The 19,100-nt window shown below is 39.5% G+C and overlaps 1 protein-coding gene across 8 annotated transcripts in view; it reads left to right on the forward strand.

The window, feature by feature from the left end:
• The window catches only part of nphs1 (NPHS1 adhesion molecule, nephrin), a 49,598-nt gene extending 31,792 nt beyond the window's left edge, over positions 1–17,806 (forward strand). For 5 of the 8 annotated variants that reach the window (XM_072716460.1, XM_072716459.1, XM_072716461.1 and 2 more), the window contains 20 exons: positions 635–759; positions 1,272–1,440; positions 2,780–2,909; positions 3,173–3,345; positions 3,562–3,702; positions 7,951–8,091; positions 8,695–8,816; positions 9,133–9,292; positions 9,370–9,526; positions 9,823–9,974; positions 11,753–11,864; positions 11,970–12,151; positions 13,353–13,400; positions 13,518–13,640; positions 14,126–14,171; positions 14,890–15,013; positions 15,230–15,311; positions 15,391–15,551; positions 16,396–16,410; positions 16,529–17,806. In XM_072716460.1, the coding sequence (XP_072572561.1) occupies positions 635–759; positions 1,272–1,440; positions 2,780–2,909; positions 3,173–3,345; positions 3,562–3,702; positions 7,951–8,091; positions 8,695–8,816; positions 9,133–9,292; positions 9,370–9,526; positions 9,823–9,974; positions 11,753–11,864; positions 11,970–12,151; positions 13,353–13,400; positions 13,518–13,640; positions 14,126–14,171; positions 14,890–15,013; positions 15,230–15,311; positions 15,391–15,551; positions 16,396–16,410; positions 16,529–16,660 (2,495 nt within the window). In that variant the 3' untranslated portion in view covers positions 16,661–17,806. Of the gene's footprint in view, positions 1–634; positions 760–1,271; positions 1,441–2,779; positions 2,910–3,172; positions 3,346–3,561; positions 3,703–7,950; positions 8,092–8,694; positions 8,817–9,132; positions 9,293–9,369; positions 9,527–9,822; positions 9,975–11,752; positions 11,865–11,969; positions 12,152–13,352; positions 13,401–13,517; positions 13,641–14,125; positions 14,172–14,889; positions 15,065–15,229; positions 15,312–15,390; positions 15,552–16,395; positions 16,411–16,528 lie in introns of those variants that run through there. The other 3 variants (XM_072716462.1, XR_011992999.1, XR_011993000.1) reach the window with 3 other exon arrangements.
• Positions 17,807–19,100: the final 1,294 nt, after the last annotated feature.

Raw genomic sequence — 19,100 nt, forward strand, 5'->3', positions numbered from 1 at the left:
CCTGGGACTCTCATCTTCCCATAGGCAAACAAGTGCATGCAATGAATGTACCAGCAGTCCATGATAAATGGGAAACTATGATTCATCACATTATAAAAGTCAAATATGTTACATTGAGAAGAGTCGATAGCTCCTACATGGAACCCTGTGCTTCCTGAGAGGAGGTCCAGGCTCACACTGATGCTGAATTGGATAAGCAGTTACAGTAGATGGGCAGATGGATTTATTATACATACAAAACAATGGAAGTAATTCCACATGTGTATTCTCATCTTTGTGATCTGAAATTTACACATTTTCTTAAATTCGTGTTTATTCAATGCTTAGCTATGAATAACAGAAATCTGTAGGCACATCCTATAGCCAATAATCATAGCTCAACAGAATTTTCCAGTTGAACTGTTCAATATTCAGATGTGTATTATAAGTTTTTTGCATTTGTCTCTGTTAATCTCATTTTATACCTGTTTTCTGTTTTTTAGTTCCTGCTTTAGTTCTTAAAATTTTCCTTTCACTTCCCTCTCCACCACCCCTAGTCCCTAATTCTCTTTTTATCTTTTTACATCCTCTTTCATGTTCCATTTTGTCTGTGTTGGTGACCTTTTGCTCTGAGTCTTTGCTATGTATCTCTCAGACCCTCCTCAGAAGGTTTGGATTGAAGGTCCTCCTGATGGAGTCCCTCTGCACTCAAGGACTACAGTCAGATTCATGTGTTTTTCCACTGGTGGAAACCCCCCTGGCCGCTTGACTTGGCTCAAGGTTCGAGAGTAAACATTGAACATTGCCAAACTGCCTGTTGTGAATTGAGGATTTTGCATCTGTGAATTTATTTCAACATTCATGCTTGAGTGTTTGGATTGCATTTTGAAAGAGACTTAGCACTGGTAAAAATTTGCATGGATTATGCTACCTTTAGTTTGGAATGCTATTTCTGATTTATTTGAATAACCTCCTGAGACCCCAGCCATTCATTTATGTCCATTGCAGTGGACATTTTGTTTTTGCATATATCTTTTCACTAATGTAAGGAAACAAATTTATTCCTTTTGTATACTAAAGAGGACATGCTGTGAAATTAAAAATAAAAATAAATTTGAAAAAGATGTCTTATTTCCTCCAAAGACATAGAAAATCACAATTAACCTAAAACTGAAGGACACTTTTTTCCTTGGGTCTCAGGAGGATAAACTCTAGTCTTAGTTTACAAATGCTGGAAGTCTTACACCAGATCTTATAGAGGTACCATAATAATCTCATTGTCAATCTGTCAGGATGGTAAAGCCATCCGGGACCCCGAGAAGCCAGTGATGTCAGAGAAGGGCGTGTCCCGCGAGCTGATTCTTGTTCTTCAGCCCAGTGACAACATGGCCACCTACCGCTGTGACGCCACCAATGACGCAACAAAAGTTCTTTCAGTCGAGACAAAGCTGCACATACTTTGTAAGAACATGTCAAAGATTGTTTAAATTTCTGTATGCAAATATGAGTTGGGATTCAAAGTACTAGCACGACATTTACTGTTGGCATTTACTATGTCACGTTTTTCAGCTGCATGGTTTTTGTGTTCTATGAGGTATGTACAGTATGTGAAATATTAATGGAAAGACTAAAAAAACGGCATAATAAACAATGAGGTGTGTTTTCTAATGAAAATAATCAACTGCAATTTGGTGTAATGTGCTAAGTTGGATATTTTATTTTCAATTTAATAATTTTTGTATAACCACTAACCACATACGTTGAAGTGGTTTATCACGCTTATGCCATGGTTAATGAGCAAAAAAACAAATAATAAAATAAACTTGTCATGGGTAATTCTTCAGAAAAATATATATATATTTCAGTTTATAGCATTTAATCTTCCAATGTGCTCTTGAAAGTCTAGTCCCTATAAGTACAGAACGTATGGTATGGCAACTGACTGGAAGCTGAAAATAAGAACATGAGAAATTTACAAACGAGAGGAAGCCATTCGGCCCATCAAGCTCGTTTGGGGAGAACTTAACTAATAGCTCAGAGTTGTTAAAATCTTATCTAGCTCTGATTTAAAGGAACCCAGGGTTTTAGCTTCCACTACTCTAGCAGGAAGACTATTCCATACTCTAACTACACGCTGTGTAAAGAAGTGCTTCCTCAAATTTGTTTTAAAATGTTCTCCCGCTAATTTCCATCTGTTAAATCTGTTAAGTTACCATAGAAATATCAACAGACAGACACTGAAAACCAATGAAAATTATGCTGAAAGAATAACTGCTTATTTATGAGTAAAAATCATGTAGGTTTTTATATTAACATATCTAATACATCATGAAAACGCATTAATATAGAACTGCTACTAGGCTACCGGAACTACCTGTGTAAAATCAGCACCGCGTGACATCTCTGGATCAATAAGAAAAAAATATTTACCAAAGCCGTGGTATAAATCTCAATATTTTACTAGTTACCGGAAGGTTCAGAAAGAACTTTTTTGTGCACTGTTTTGTGCCCCTAATGAACTGTATTAATTAGCATTCTATCATCTTACCTCCAGAGCTCTGGGTGCTTGTAACAATGTGTGCGAAGCTTGTATGTTTTCCCTGTGGGTTTTCTTCCACAGACAGTTTAGGTGAACTGGTGTTTCTACAATGACCTGGCATCCCATCTAGAGCAGTCTGTGCATTGTGCCTTGAGCTTCCATAACTCTGCACTGGATAAGTAGTTATGAAAAAATGCTGGAAGGATTATTTGTCTGAAGAAATTGACTTTTTGCCTATAACCGCTGTGTCTGTGCTTCCAGTCCCAGCCATCAGTGTGAAGATTGTATCCAAACAGAAAGAGGTGCGCAGTGGGCAGGAGCTGACCTTGGAATGCATCACAGGCAGCAGCAACCCCAAGGCAAACATCTCTTGGAACCTTGGACCTCAGAAGTAAGAAATATTTTTGGGCAGGAAATCACAATTGTTTTTATTTAAAGAACTGCTGAAGAACAGTAATTGGATTAGTTCTAATGTACTCTGTATCAGATTCCATTATAAAACAAGGTGTACCTAGTGTAATTTGGTATCTGTTACCATATGCTAATACTAATAGTTTGAAAACTGTTCGGGTGCTGCTGACATTATAATGAAGTCTGCAGTAGTGCTGAAGTTTGGAGGAGCAATTTGATTATAATATCTATTTGTCTCACAAGGCTGAATGGGGTGGACCAGGCCCTCACCAAGGCTGAATATGGGGGTGTATCTGTACGCAGTGTACTGTCGCTTCTACTCTACTCCCACCATAACGGCTTAAGGGTCACCTGTCAGGCCTTCAGCGTCCTTTTGTCTGAAGAGGTTAACACGTTCTACAAGCTCACTGTGCTTTGTGAGTGCCTTGTAACTGTGACTGTGTGGTTTTGAGTTGCTGCATATATGTGCACCGATCTATGACTGAACAATTCTGTGTGAGTTTGTGGCAGTACATAGCTTTGTTACTTTGTGCATTGACTTGTATTTTATTGTAATGTCACTGTATGATTAGTTGCGCAAGTTGGTCTTTAGTTTATTGTAAAATAATTTCTTGTGTCTTTGTGTTTTTCAGACCCCCCTGAATTTGACCCAAACCAGCCTATACTATTCCAAGCAAAGGAGGATGATGCAATACACCTGCCACTGATGGTCTCTGCCAATCCACATGATATTGACTGTGTCTGGACCTTTCTGAGCAAGGAGCTGCTGAAAGGTAGGAAGTAGGGGTGTAACAAGATCTTATGTCATGAGATCTCGCGATATTACAACATGACGAGATTTCTCGTCGGAGTGAAAAGCGGTCTCGAGAAGGCGCTGCAAATCAGGTGCTGTAGGCATGCCGGCGTCTGAAGAAATTACCATAGTAGATTCCCCAGACACCTTTAATCCTTTTGTGTGGCAGCATTTTGGGTATCCGGTGGAAAAAATAAACGGCGAAAGGGTGACAGACAAAATATGAACCATCTGTAAGCACTGTAGGAAAATAATGCCGTACACAGCGGCTAACACTACTACTATGCAAAGCCATTTTCAGCACCATCATAGCTCTTTACTTAAATCCACTGCACCAGTGAAGAAAACATTAAAAAAGTTTTATGTATTTTATTTATGTTGTTTTATTTATATTCTATTTTATGTTCAATTGAGAAGTCAAATAAGAGAGAAGCCTGTCATTTGAGTTTGTTGTGATATACACTCACCTAAAGGATTATTAGGAACACCTGTTCAATTTCTCATTAATGCAATTATCTAATCAACCAATCACATGGCAGTTGCTTCAATGCATTTAGGGGTGTGGTCCTGGTCAAGACAATCTCCTGAACTCCAAACTGAATGTCAGAATGGGAAAGAAAGGTGATTTAAGCAATTTTGAGCGTGGCATGGTTGTTGGTGCCAGACGGGCCGGTCTGAGTATTTCACAATCTGCTCAGTTACTGGGATTTTCACACACAACCATTTCTAGGGTTTACAAAGAATGGTGTGCAAAGGGAAAAACATCCAGTATGCGGCAGTCCTGTGGGCAAAAATGCCTTGTTGATGCTAGAGGTCAGAGGAGAATGGGCTGACTGATTCAAGCTGATAGAAGAGCAACTTTGACTGAAATAAAAACTCGTTACAACCGAGGTATGCAGCAAAGCATTTGTGAAGCCTCAACACGCACAACCTTGAGGCGGATGGGCTACAACAGCAGAAGACCCCACCGGGTACCACTCATCTCCACTACAAACAGGAAAAAGAGGCTACAATTTGCACGAGCTCACCAAAATTGGACAGTTGAAGACTGGAAAAATGTTGCCTGGTTTGATGAGTCTCGATTTCTCTTGAGACATTCAAATGGTAGAGTCAGAATTTGGCGTAAACAGAATGAGAACATGGATCCATCATGCCTTGTTACCACTGTGCAGGCTGGTGGTGGTGGTGTAATGGTGTGGGGGATGTTTTCTTGGCACACTTTAGGCCCCTTAGTGCCAATTGGGCATCGTTTAAATGCCACGGCCTACCTGAGCATTGTTTCTGACCATGTCCATCCCTTTATGACCACCATGTACCCATCCTCTGATGGCTACTTCCAGCAGGATAATGCACCATGTCACAAAGCTCGAATCATTTCAAATTGGTTTCTTGAACATGACAATGAGTTCACTGTACTAAAATGGCCCCCACAGTCACCTGAGCTCAACCCAATAGAGCATCTTTGGGATGTGGTGGAACGGGAGCTTCGTGCCCTGGATGTGCATCCCACAAATCTCCATCAACTGCAAGATGCTATCCTATCAATATGGGCCAACATTTCTAAAGAATGCTTTCAGCACCTTGTTGAATCAATGCCACGTACTGTAGAATTAAGGCAGTTCTGAAGGCGAAAGGGGGTCAAACACCATATTAGTATGGTGTTTGTTCTGTTCTTTACTGCATATGACGATGGTGATTATTTAACACATTTCACCATACAGCTGCATTATTTAGCATTTTTTTTCTTTACAATTAATCAAATAAAAGGCTGCTTTCCAGTAATATATTTCCTCTTTGAAGTTTTCCTTAAAATGTTGTTAAAATATCGTCTCCTCTCGTTCTTGTCAACCCAATATTGTGTCTCGTCTCCTCTCGTGGGCTGAGTATATCATTACACTCCTAGTAGGAAACATCTCTGATCTATCAACAGAACATATCAAAAGACAACCATCTGCCAGATGGAGTCCTCATTTCATTTTAATGTATGCAGCCTAAATGAAAATTCCAGTCCTTTCAATATAACACAATGGATCCATGATTCCATTATTGTACTAACAATCATTTTAACTTGGCAAGAAACAAATTCAGGTATTCATTAAATACAGGAGGCAGTTGTACAAAGAAACCGCGATATAAACTTTCATGATCTCATGCTGCATTTCTGGCACAGCGATATGCCAACCCCAACTCGCTGGCACTGCTGCAGGTGCATCCTGTTGAGTTCTCATTATAAATGAAATCTTACAAAACTCATCTTACATTTCACAATTAAGATGATAACTCATGTAAATCATAAAATTATTATTCTATTTAACTCAAACTCAATCACAGAGGAGGCTGAATTTAAGAACTGGGTTGAATTTGACAGCCAAACCAGCTCAAAATTTATTGAAATGCAGTCTTAAATTGACCATGTGTAGCCAGATTTATTATAATGAATTATCCATCCATTTCTCAACCCACTTATCCTTCTTGGTTATGGGGGGTCTGGCACACTCACACACCATTCACACCTATGGGCAATTTAGTAATTCCAATCAGCCTCAGCATGTCTTTGGGGGGAAACCAGAGTACCTGGAAAAAACCCCATGACGAAACAGGGAGAACATACAAACTCCACACACGTAAGCCAGACGGAGACTTGAACTCAGGTCCCAGAGGCATAAGGCAACAGTGCTAACCATTGCACCACCATGGTGCCCCGTTATGATAAAATATTCATACAAAAATATGAACTTAACTTCTCCCAAGACACCTTTTCCTAGCGCACACCAGGTACTGCACCAGGGGTGCTTTCCCTTTCCATTTACTTCTGGTCGAGTGCCAGTACCAAACGTTCCAGTATCTAAAGTGCCTAACCAAGTAGGGTACTTTTCTAGTATTTCAGTACTTTGGGGTGGGACTTGAAATGCTGGGCAAATGATGAGACCCAAGCTGGTCGGAAGAACAAATACATCAAGATCAGGATAGCATGACAAGAAATAAGGTATTTTGTATATTACAGCTACCAGGACAGCATTGTATTAAAAAAATTTCAAATATTGAAATGTGAGTTTGTTGTAATAAATACTGGTGTATTTATAAAGCAGAAAATGATTTCAACATAAATTTCTCACAAACTCATCTAGGAATGATTTAAGCAACAATATGAAAATGATTATGATTATGATTGTCTCGGAGAATGCATGTAGCACTTTTGCAAAAGCAGCGGGGATAAACTTTAGACTGATTTTAAAAGAGATACTACATAATCCAGAAAAGGAATAATCATTAAAATGACAAAACTTGCTAAGTTTTTTTACCTATGACAGAGTAAAATGTTTTGGCCAAACTCCCAGTGCTATAATGTCCATACAGTATGAAAGTAAGAAAAAGTCTGATCTTAATCTAGCTGACTAGTAATGTAAGAATTGCAGGTGCATTTGATGTTGGTATAAATATCACCCATCACCCAACCCTATAATATACTACAGATATTTTTCAAATTCAGTACAGTACTCCAGCTCGTTTTGTGATGTCATTCAGTGCCCCCAGTTTTTATGCCAGTAGAAAAACCACATGTTGAAGTACCGTCCTTTTGGTACTTTCTTGGAAGTACCAAAAGTACGGTAGCCGGTGAGGTGGAAAAGCACCCTAAGAGGCAGGAGGGGGAGCTAGCTTGTGGCCTTGATTGACGTGCTAACACGCCACCTATTGCTGTGCAGTCTGGGATTTGTAGTACCAGTGATGGGTGTTTTGGTCCAGTCATGATTGAGTGATCACACCTAGGCTAGTGTCAGTAGAGAAACCCACTTTAGTGTTTCAAATTGTTGGTGATTAAAACCAAGAAACTGTCTTAACCGTCTTTTCTTACTTACCCCCCCAAAAAAATGAATGAATAGATAGATAGATAGATAGATAGATAGATAGATAGATAGATAGATAGATAGATAGATAGATAGATAGATAGATAGATAGATAGATAGATAGATAGATAGATAGATAGATAGATAGATAGATAGATAGATAGATAGAAAAAACTGAAGCATACTGAACCATGGTTCAAGAATTTAGGTCTGAACTGAACCACAGATTGTGAGAATCGTTAGACCCCTACTTACTGTATTGCCCATACTCCCACCTACACCTGTTGTTAAAGGAGTGTCTGGTCTCTCAGTCATTTATGGGGCCAGTTCCTGATGCACATTAACAAGGATGTTGCTGGAATTGTCACTATCCTTATATCCAGGGAAAGACAAAAATCATCGCTATCACTGGAGAGAGGGCCTGGAGATCTGGAATGTGACTAGGAAGGATGCTGGACAGTACAATATCAACTGTAACAATACAGAGGGACAGAGCAACATCACCCTCACCTTGGATGTCCAGTGTAAGGCATGCATAAAAAGATGGAGTGGGCATGCTGTGTGGCTCTGGGAGTTAATGGCTGAGATTCGAAGGTCATTGGTTCAAATCAAATGACCGATGGAGTTATTCCAGCTTTGGGCCCTTGATCAAGGCCCTTAACCCCAGTGCTGCATGCTTGCTGACCCAGTACTCTGACCCCAAAACTTGCACTCACCTGTATATGTTTGTGTGTCTAATGGAGGGAAAGATGGGGACATGCATAAACTACCCAATTTCCACATGGGAATGAATAATGTGCCACTATGAATTTCCTCTTTGCCATGTGCCATGTGCCCCATAAAATACCCTCATGATGAGTGCTGCACATTCATTTCAGAATGTTCCGAATACCATGCAGGGTAAATTTTGCGTGTGTTTATAATGTAGAACATTTTATGAAGCACATATGAGGTTATTTAGATTGTTGAAGCTTGTCAAATGTTTAAGACAAATATTTGGGGACCTAGGTAGCTTTAGATCCTCCAATGCACCACTGTGTGCAGCACCCTTTCCCAAATGTATACCTGTATTTCAACACTCTAGGCAGATAGTTATTCTTTATATTTGTAATTGACTTTGTTCCTAGATGCCCCCAGTGTGAGGATAGTGACTGATCCAGTCTATGTGGATTTGGGCCAGACAGCTAACCTGGTGTGCAAGGCTGATGCCAACCCCCTGATCTTGGGCATGTTCTCCTGGGAGTGGCTGGTGAGATTTTCTGTCATTCCAAGCATCCCATCTTTTTCACTGATGGTATTTTAAACTCCCTCCTGTTTATCACCCATTCTTCTACCAACAGAAGCATGCGACCTTTCATTGCCCTGACAATTCCTCATTCTCCCATTTTCTTTCTTCTTTGCTCAAAGGAAGAAGAATAGTTTTCATTAAAACAGTGTTACTAAAGGGAGTGTTTGTCAATGCCGTCTTGGATTATGTAATTCTCTCACTTTTAAGCACAAAGTTCATTGGAGCTGTGTTCTCCAGCTGACTCAGTATTATCAGAATCTTGCTCTGTGTATTTCAGGGAGAGGAAGAAGAAGAACTTGGTTTGCAGGATGAAGATGAAGACACTGGTTGGCTCACCATTGCCGAGGTTACCCGTTCCCATAGCGGACGCTATAAGTGCACAGTAGACAATGGCATTGGACCCTCTGCAAGTGCAGAGGTCCAGCTTGTTGTGCGCTGTGAGTAATTTAACATCCAGAGGTAATTAATACATTACCATGATGTGGTGCTCTACAGCTTTTTCCTATTCCTGTAGTTAAGCCTGAGATCCAGAAGGGGGTGCAGTGGAGCAAAGTAGCAAGTCGGGGCGATGGCAGCAGCAATGCTGAGGTCATCTGCCAGGCTGAGGGGATACCGAAAGTCCATTTATCTTGGGCCAAAAATAATGTGGCTATGGATTTTGCTGACCCAAGGTATGGTGACAACTATTTGTAATCCACCCACTTATTTAGTATATCCCATTTAAGAATTTGGTTTAATGTCAATGCAAATCGATATTTTTCTGCAAATCAGTAATGGATCCACTGCTTTCACATTTTGCATGTCAAATACACATTTTGGCATCATTGGGTTTTATTATAATGAGTTATAATGGCTAAGAAAAAGTAGTGGATATTTAAAATGAATTTAGGTGAATGGCAAGGATCAGTGGTTGAGTTGTGGGCACAGGTGAGATGTCACCCCAAACTGTGCTACCCTTATGTGGCAGGTATGAAGAGCGTACTGTTAGGGAAGGCTGGGTTTACACCAGCACGGTCACCATAATCAATGTCAGCACAGCACTGGACTACGCTGTATTCACCTGCACTGCCCGCAATGCCCTGGGAGAGGACCAGCTGGCCGTCCAGCTCCTCAGCACCAGTAAGTGGGGAGAAGAGAATCTAGTCAGTCATTATTCTCCAGAAATTCTTTACTACTTTTTATAATGTTCTAATGTGTGTGATGAAGTTTTATGACAATAATGCATCATATTTGAAGTTAATAGTGAGGGAGACAAGGGGATATTGATAAAGGGTGACTGGAGAGGAGACAGGACAGGAATATACTCAGATAAACAAAAGGACAAAGGAGGGGTGTAAATGAATTAAAGAAGTGTATATGGGAATGGAGATGATGGTAGGAAAGGGGAAATAGGATCAAATTTAAAAAACACAGAAGAAATATTGGGCATAAACATGTAAAGCAAGGCATATAGTGGTAAGAATGAAGCAAACATAATCATTCTAATGTTATTTTTGTCCTCACTTAGCCACAGTGTTGTGAGATTACAATTAAGGGAGAGGCCAAAGCTCAATGTGGAAAAAAGTCCATTTCCATGACAACACCTGAAATGTTCCTTGTTTGGCATTCACAGCTGCAATAGTCTGCCTGTAAATTAAACCATGGAAAGAGCATGTGAAAAGAAGATGACATGATTATGGAAGCCTATTTCTCCTGATATTGTTGCTCTCTAACCCAAAGAAGCATACAAAAATAAAACATGGAATTCAGCATTAGTTGTGAACTACTGATACGTAAAACAAAGTGACCTAGATATCATAGCAGATAAGTGAGATGGAGTGGAGACCAGGTGTCCATCACTGGGAACCTTTCTACATTCGACATTCTAGAATATTTCTTGTTCTAACATTTCCAGACAGCAAGGTTGTGAAGAACTTCCCTGTTCACTGGCCTGGCCGCTCTGCCTTCTGGCTGTGAAATTAATATCCGTCCACATCCACAATGGCCTCCCAGACACATTTAATCTTTACCTTAGAAACTATGAGGTGCAATTCAGTATCCTCACTATTTTTTATTGCTACAAATATTCATAATTAATTGGTTACATTTATATATAATTATATATGCTCCATATCGTTATAGGGTTGAAATAAAAATTCTTATTTGCCATCATGGTGGTAATGAATGATTTGAAGGTGCAGGCCCATGAAGTAATACAATTAATTCTGAACTGTGTAGCTTTTTATTTTTGTTGTATTTTTTCTGCCTACCTCACAAATTGACCTTGAAATGATGAGGTGTACGCTCTGATGCAAATGTTGATATTTTTTATTCGGCTAGCTTCTTTTTACAGAGTTTGGTATTTGTTTACACAGATGGATTGTTACAGTTGGAACTCAGTGAGTTCCCACAATACTAATGTAAAGGAATTGCCAAACATATAAGTATAACTCATAACTAAGTGATGGTCCTTAATAGACTTGGGCTCTGTATGTCTATGTCTATGTCTACAGGGCTGACCCAACCATTTTGGGGGCCTTAAGCAAAATTTAATTAACCTACTTGTCATGTGTCATCTTATTTCTTAGGGGGGCACCCAGTGCACCACTGGGCCCTAAGCAGCTGCTTAACTATCTCATGCCTTGGGACGGCCCTGAATATCTATGTATATGTCTATGTGTTTACATCAATGTCTCCTTTTGTATTGTAAATTTTCACTCATTATTTCTGATCATTTTAGAAAAGTTGAATTTTTGCTATTTTGTTGCCATATTTTGCTACATGTTGCCAATCATGTATGCAAATGAAAAATGTACTACTATTATTGTAAGACTGTGACAGATAATTGATACAATTTGATTTCTGTCTTTTATGTTTACACTTTTATTCCAAAATGTTTTTCTATTTTTCTCTCACAGGTCACCCTGACCCTCCATCAGAATTAAAATTAGTCAGCGTCACCCACAGCACAGTTACGCTGGAATGGAACAAAAGCTTTGACGGTGGATTAGAGCAGAAATTCCGTGTCAGGTGGATCCATTAAGTTTATTAAGGCTGTAATCAAAATGAATTATCTATGATTTGCAATTTTACAGAATGATGCTCTTTCTCAAAACATTGGGTTATCCATGGCAGGTATCGCTGGCCCGGTTCTGTCAGCTTCCTGTATGTGGACGTCTTTCCACCATGGGCTACCACATTCACAGTCAGTGGCCTGTCTCCTCAGACAGCATACAGCTTCTCAGTCAATGCCCTCAATGCCATGGGGGAGAGTGGATATGCTGATAATGATGCAGTTCTCACAGTCATCACTAGGGGTCAGTGATTTATGGAACACAGTGGTTCCTCAGTTCTCGAACTCATTAGAACTCAAATTTCTTAAAAGTCGAACCAACCATTTTGGAAAAAAATTACCTAGTACTCGATCTGAATCTCAGAAGTCAAACCATGAACGGCAACCTAAGATAACTTGTACGCGCGGGGAAATGAGTCACGCGGCACATCTCTCAGCGGAAACAAAGGGTAAAGCGTCAGTCTCAGCCTTGCGTTCGCTGTGATAGCATCGTGCATGTTTACACAAGCTGAATACTTATATTTAGACAGTAAAAATACATTTAGACAATGACAGACAGTAACAGTAATTATTATTATATAATAAAATACATTTTAAAATACATATTTCTTATAAATTACTTTAATATGAATAATAAACCATTAATACATTTAATTATAATAATATTGTCGTGCCAAGCGGGGACGGAATGGAGACAAAGGCGCAGGCGTCAGGGTATCGGGGAATACGGGGTTTAATTACAGGTAAGGCAGGCAAAACGCAGACGGACAATACAATGACCGGACTGGGGAAACAAACTGAAACGCGGACTAAATACAGAGGACTCATGACAACAACCAGAAACAGCTGATCACATGGGGATTCCACACGGGGTTAACAAGGGGGCGTGGCACACGGAAGGAGCGGACGATCGGAGCAGGATACATTGTTTTTTTTAACTTTACACATTGGATACATTTATTTTCTTACTTTACAAATTACCGTTTTGATAAATGTCCTTAGATGTGTTTAGTACAGTATGTGCTCTTCTTGTTTTATCCGGTTCATTTTGTGTTTAAATGCTAAAAAAAGCATATTTAGGTATAATTTTTTGGAGCCGGGAACCAATTAATTTGTTTTCCATTATTTCTTATGGGGAAAATTCGATCAGAACCCAAACTTTTTAGGATTCGATCCGGAGTTCTGAACGGATTAAGTTCAAGTTCTGAGGTACCACTGTATTTTATTCTTGAGCCGTCCTTTAATACTCTGTACAATACGATATTTTGTATAAAACAATAAAACCAAAAAAGTGATAAATTAAAAAAAAACTAATAATAAATGAATGCAGTGTCTTTATTCTAGAATTCCTGAAAGTGTATACAGCTGAAAACTGCAGCTGTTGTGAATACTGTTCTGGTTCAGTTTCCAATGTTCAATTGTCTGTGCTCTCTTCATCTCAACAGAACAGCAGCCTTCAGATGAACTGTCCAACATAGAAGAAGGAACTGTAGGTAATATTTGGAAAAAGAAAACAAATGTCCTTCAGTGTTTTTGCAGAATTTCAATGACAGCTTTCCAGCCTGTAAATAGCAGTATATCTTGCTAATAGGAATCTTTGTTAACCTCAGAGTCCCAGAGAATGCCGCTCCATTGGGTGATAATACTGACAGTACTGGGTGGAGTCTTGTTGGTCTTCAACTCATTGGGCTGCTATGTAGGTCTGAGGAAGAGAAGGGGGCATTCCCTCGCAGGTACTGTCTGTGACATGACATTTATTCCTGATCTGGTGCCAGATACAGTTTCAGAAGCTGTCTGTGAAGCTCAGCTTTAAAGGGAGGGGAGATATGTCTTAACCCTAAGGAGTCTGTTATTTGCACTCCCGTTTTTCCCCCTCTGATCTTCTTGCTCTTCTCACTGCTCCAGTAACTCCACTTGCATGGCCTTGCATGCCCCCTTGTTTTTTGTGCAATTGTCTTTTCTGGCTCTCTGTAATTTCAGTCATTTTTGCTTGTCTTACACCCACCCCATCTATCTTCCCCCAGTTTCCTCTCCTTAAAACCGTCATGTCTTCATTCCCTCCATGTACTTCTCATCTTGCTTCTTTTTGTCTCTGTTGCTCTCCTTTCTGGATTGCTGCATTGCTCTGTTTCCTGCTTTGTCTCCCATGTCCTTTTTAGTTTGCACTTCTTCCTCCTGTCCTTCTATTGTCTTATTCCTCTTTTTCTCTTCTTCCCAGAGGACAAAAGTAATTGCTCTGAAGGATATATGAGAACAGGAGTGGGGTGAGTTAACCTAGCTTACTTTCTGAACCAGCAAGCCTTTGCTGGTAAACAAAGTTTGGAAATTACTTTTAAATATCAGAGTCACATTTGATTTAGTACAGATAGTAAAGCTGAAAGAAAAGTGCATGTATTTTAAAAATATATTATTCTCATTTGTTAGGCTGTTAACTTTAATGACATAGTAAGATCAGCTAGGGATCACTTTAAAATAATACTGGGTCAGAAACCCATTGTTACGGGTGTGCAGTCAATCAATAGTTTGTAAGAATCAGGGGTCTTTTGATAACACAGGGCATGAGGGTATTCACATGCCAGAAAAGTGTTGTTGTGAGTATAATGAGCAGCAACAGTTGTAGAAATGTTGGTAGATCTTTGCATTAACTGCACCTTCATAAGGCATTCATTATGCATTCATAGAACATTTATAAGCGACACGTAAGTACACTTTGCATGTCTAAACCATTGCATTCATACTGCTTTCACTGAACAAGACATGACAGCTGTAATGTATATTAATAACGAACACTATAATCACATAATGTTTGTTGTTAATGTATGTTTAAGATGTCATATTTTGCTCACTGAAAGTGCTATGCACTTTGTTCTTCGTATTCACTGAATGTTCTACAAATACAAAAAAAAGGCATTAGGAAAGTGCAGTTAATGTGAGGCATTACTGAACTTTCTAGTGAATTTATCACTGTCTTGCTCCATGTAGGTCCATGCTGGCCGAGTTGAATCGATATGAGGGAGGGGAGCTGATCAACGCAGCTGCCCAGCGCACCTTACTGGTGGACAGTGGCTCGGAACCTGGGAGCACAGTATATGAGACCTATGGAGATGTGAGCAACCTTGGATAGAAAAGGGGAAGAGAAAGAGTAGCAGGGATAATGGTACTAACTGAGTGGGTGGGCATGTTATTCCGAACATTTAGCTATTTTTTGAACATGCAGTTACAAGAGCTAATTTCATGGGCCAATGAAAACTTTAAACTGCAAAATTTCAGGAATACCCAGTTCAAAATACACTAATCATGATGGGAATCTTGTTATCATCAGGACCGCAGCCATAAGTTCTACTTTCCCATCACCGATTTTCAGCCTTCGCTGTACTCACATCCTGAGAGACCAGAGATGCACAGTAAGAAATGATTTTTGGTTATTCAGAAATGTTTAACATAAAGAAATATACTTATCATTTACTATGATTTCCTTCCAAGGTGCCAGGTACTCTGTGGGAGCAGAAAGTCATAACTATGAGGAAGTGAGGGACTGGAGAATGTATGAAGATTTGGGCAAAGTGTCCCTCCCCCCACCTCATTTATTATCCCCACCCTTCATGACAGACCATCACAGGTCTTGGCAGGAGACCAACCTCCAGGTAGGGCTGGGCAATTAATCAAATTTTAATTTCAGTTATGATTTTGGCTTTCAATGAAAATCAATAAAACAATTATTGTGTCACATTTTGTTCACAATGAAGCTCCCCCTTTGACTTGTGTTATAAAGCGCACATATGGCATCAAATCAGACTCACTACAACCAGACTTTGGATTTATTTACTTGAATTTGAATAGTAACCTGAACTTGGATTTCATTACCTGAATACCAGAATGTGAATCTGAATATGTTTACCTGAATTTGAATTAAAGACACCGAATTTGAATTCATTATTTGACTGGTAACCTGTCCTGTGGGTGATAAGATCTACACTTTACAACCCAAAGTTGAATCGCTATTACCACAAAAGCAACATAAATTCAGATAATAAATCCTACTTGTCCTATTCAGGGTCACAGGGGGTCCAGAGCTAATCCCAGAGGCTACAGGCCCAACCCAGGATAGGGTCCCATCCCATTGCCAGACACATTCACACATACGTATGGGTAATTTGGTAACTTCAATCAGCCTCAGTATGTTTTTGGACTGTAGTACCTGGAAGAAACCCCACAGGGAGAACAGGCAAGCTCCACAAATATGGAATCCTGGCAGAGAACAGAAGGTGGGAGGTGAAAGTGCTAAATTCAAACTCAGTTCCATTAATTCAAGCTCAGGTAAACATTCAAATTCAGGTTCTGAAATTCAAGTTTCAAAGAAATCTACTGTTAAAAGGACACTTTTTTTTACAAGATCGATAAATGCATGATATTTCCCAAGTCAATGAGTAATGTTAAATAATGCTGATCTCAGTATTGACCATGATTATGATTTTTGCCATTATCTAGCAGCCCTACCTCCAGGTGAGTGAGATTACACACTAGCAGGTCTGTTTGACTTTGCCGTGACTTTACATTTTCCCTTGTAGAGGGATGTCTTTATTATGTTTTGATATCCTCTCACTCCTCCCATGCTTCACAGGAGACTTATCAGAGAAGGAAAGACACAGCTGATTTGGAGACACAAGACGGAGCATATAATTCAGTAGTGGAGCATCACCTACATAACTATGACTATGAGCTGCCATTTGAACTCAGGGGGGAGTTAGTTTGAGATGATATTTGATTTGACTGTAAACATCAAAACACCTGCAGGCAAAAGTAATGTATGAGTAAATAAACACTGTCACAGATTATTTTTCATCAAATCAATATTAGGATAGAATTTTTTTGTTTTTGACTTTATGATTGTTGTTTTTTTATTACATTCTAACAACTCAGCATTGACTGTATGATTTCAGATGTGGGGTGGTGTGTGGTTGGGAAGTCCCATGGTTAAAAGAGGGATTTCACTACTGGACCCTTAAGCAAGCCCTATAGCCACAATTATACCAGGAACTGGTATAATTGTGTTGCGTTAGACAAAAGTGTCTGCTAATTAAATAAATGTAAATAAAATGTATTGGGCCCACAATTCACAACAGTTATGTAACCCCTTTAAATACACATTATTCACATAATTAAAATGTAACATTTTTTCTATATACTATCATCTTGTTTATAGCGGTATCCCTGTAGCTTCACACCTACCTGCCTGTCAGTTGAAATATCAAAATCCCAGCTTTCTTTGTGATGTTTGCATGTATTCTTCTTGTTCATACATGAATTTCCTCCAAGAACCCTCCATGTAGTCCCTGGATATGCAGTTATGTTTTCCCTGCCTTGTGCCCTGTGCTTCTTGAGTTAGGCATCAGGCCTTTACTGGATAATCGGAATGCAGGAATACAAGATATTCCTGCATTCAAAAGCTGAATAATCTTCATACTGTGAGGGCTTCAACCACACAAAATGTTCTGCTCTTTCTCCCTGTTGGACTGCTTTGTTAATAAGTGTGTTTATATGCATCAATGAGGCGTTTACGTCAAGCTCTCCTGACACATGCCTGCAGTCAGCGGGTGGGGGGGGTACAAATTTAATGACTGGATGAGCTTGATGAAGGCCCAGTGTTTACTGATGGCAGTAATTTTGTTAATGTAGGGGACTAACCTTTAAAATGCTTCACAGAAGAATTGCATCACTTTGGGATATATTAGCAATAAAATGCAGAAACAATGCAATCTGGGCACTATTTACTAGGGCTGGTTCGAATACCATTTTTTGAGCTTCGAGTATTCGGTAGTGATCAACATCGAATATTCGAAGCTTCGGTGGGAGGGGGCTGAAAATATTCTTATCTCTAATAAAGGCAGGAATCTCTGTGTGTGTGTCTGTCTGTTGCATTTTTATGTCGAGAACCGTTCGTCCAACTGCTGCGGACGCAAGGGAGTGCAAAGTCGCATTTTTGTGTAATATGGATACAGGCAAGTCGCGACACTTTCAGAATGATTAAAATTTTAATAAATGACAGAACAGCACGAGCCGAAAGCCGGGCGCTACATGCGGCCCGGGCAGGGTTTATATTATTTAAGAACGAACACTGCACTATAATACAAAACAATAACAGGTCTGTTAGAGCAATACTTTAAATAAGGTAGCCCAACATTTATCAATTAACGAAGTTCAACGAATTTAATACATAAAGAACACGGCAGCAGCATACTTTCAATAAAATCACACATTTTAATTAACGAACAGTTTAAATAAAATTAAATGAATTCCCTTATAGAATAAAAACAGAAAACAACTTGTGCTGTAGTGGTAGGCCAGTTTCAAATCGCATATTTGATACACTGCCTTTATTTTATCTTCAGTCAATTTAAAGTGCTCCCACACAACTGAGGTCTTCGGCATTTTTGTCTTCTCTCAGAGATAAAGTAAATCCATGGGCGTAAATCCCGGGGGGGACGGAGGGGACATGTCCCCCCCTATCCGAGGGTTGTCCCCCCAAAAAAAATTATAAAAAAAAACATCGCACTATCTATTGTGAAAAATATATGTATGTATACCTAAAATAATTCTGTAAGTAGAAAAAAAAACAAACGCAAAAAATGCATTTAGAAACAGTTAAGTTCCCCCTCCCCTTCCTCACAGTGGTTTGGCCAACTGCCTGCTTTCCCGAGAAGGGTCCAGCTGCAGACATATCGTGCATTCCATTTGCCTCGGATTCCGATTTTCGGAATCCGAGATTACGTCACATCCGGTAAAAACTCGGAAAAACCGAGTTGGATACGTTCCATTTGCCAAAGAAGTAGCAATACCATCGACCCATATGAAAAAGCAAGATTTTTTGCTTAGCCGGACAACTTGTCGGATTTAAGGTACCTCAGTTTAAATGGCCTTTATTTTCGTTCACTTACAATTAGCCCGAACTACCTTAAATCCGACAAATAATCCGACTAATCATGAAATCCAATTCTAGACCGGTTAATTGGTAGCCATTGTTAGCCATATCACTTGATAACACATTACGCGCGGTGCTTCACGTATAAAACTCCGTAGCAACACGTCCACAGATAAGTTGGACGGTATAGTGTGTGCGACCGATTTAATGAGCCAGAAATGAGAAGTAGTGCTTAAACAGGATAAAACTACAACTTTCCCTTCTGTTGATAAAG

Source organism: Paramormyrops kingsleyae, chromosome 9, assembly GCF_048594095.1.
Source record: "Paramormyrops kingsleyae isolate MSU_618 chromosome 9, PKINGS_0.4, whole genome shotgun sequence".
NCBI lineage: Eukaryota > Metazoa > Chordata > Actinopteri > Osteoglossiformes > Mormyridae > Paramormyrops > Paramormyrops kingsleyae.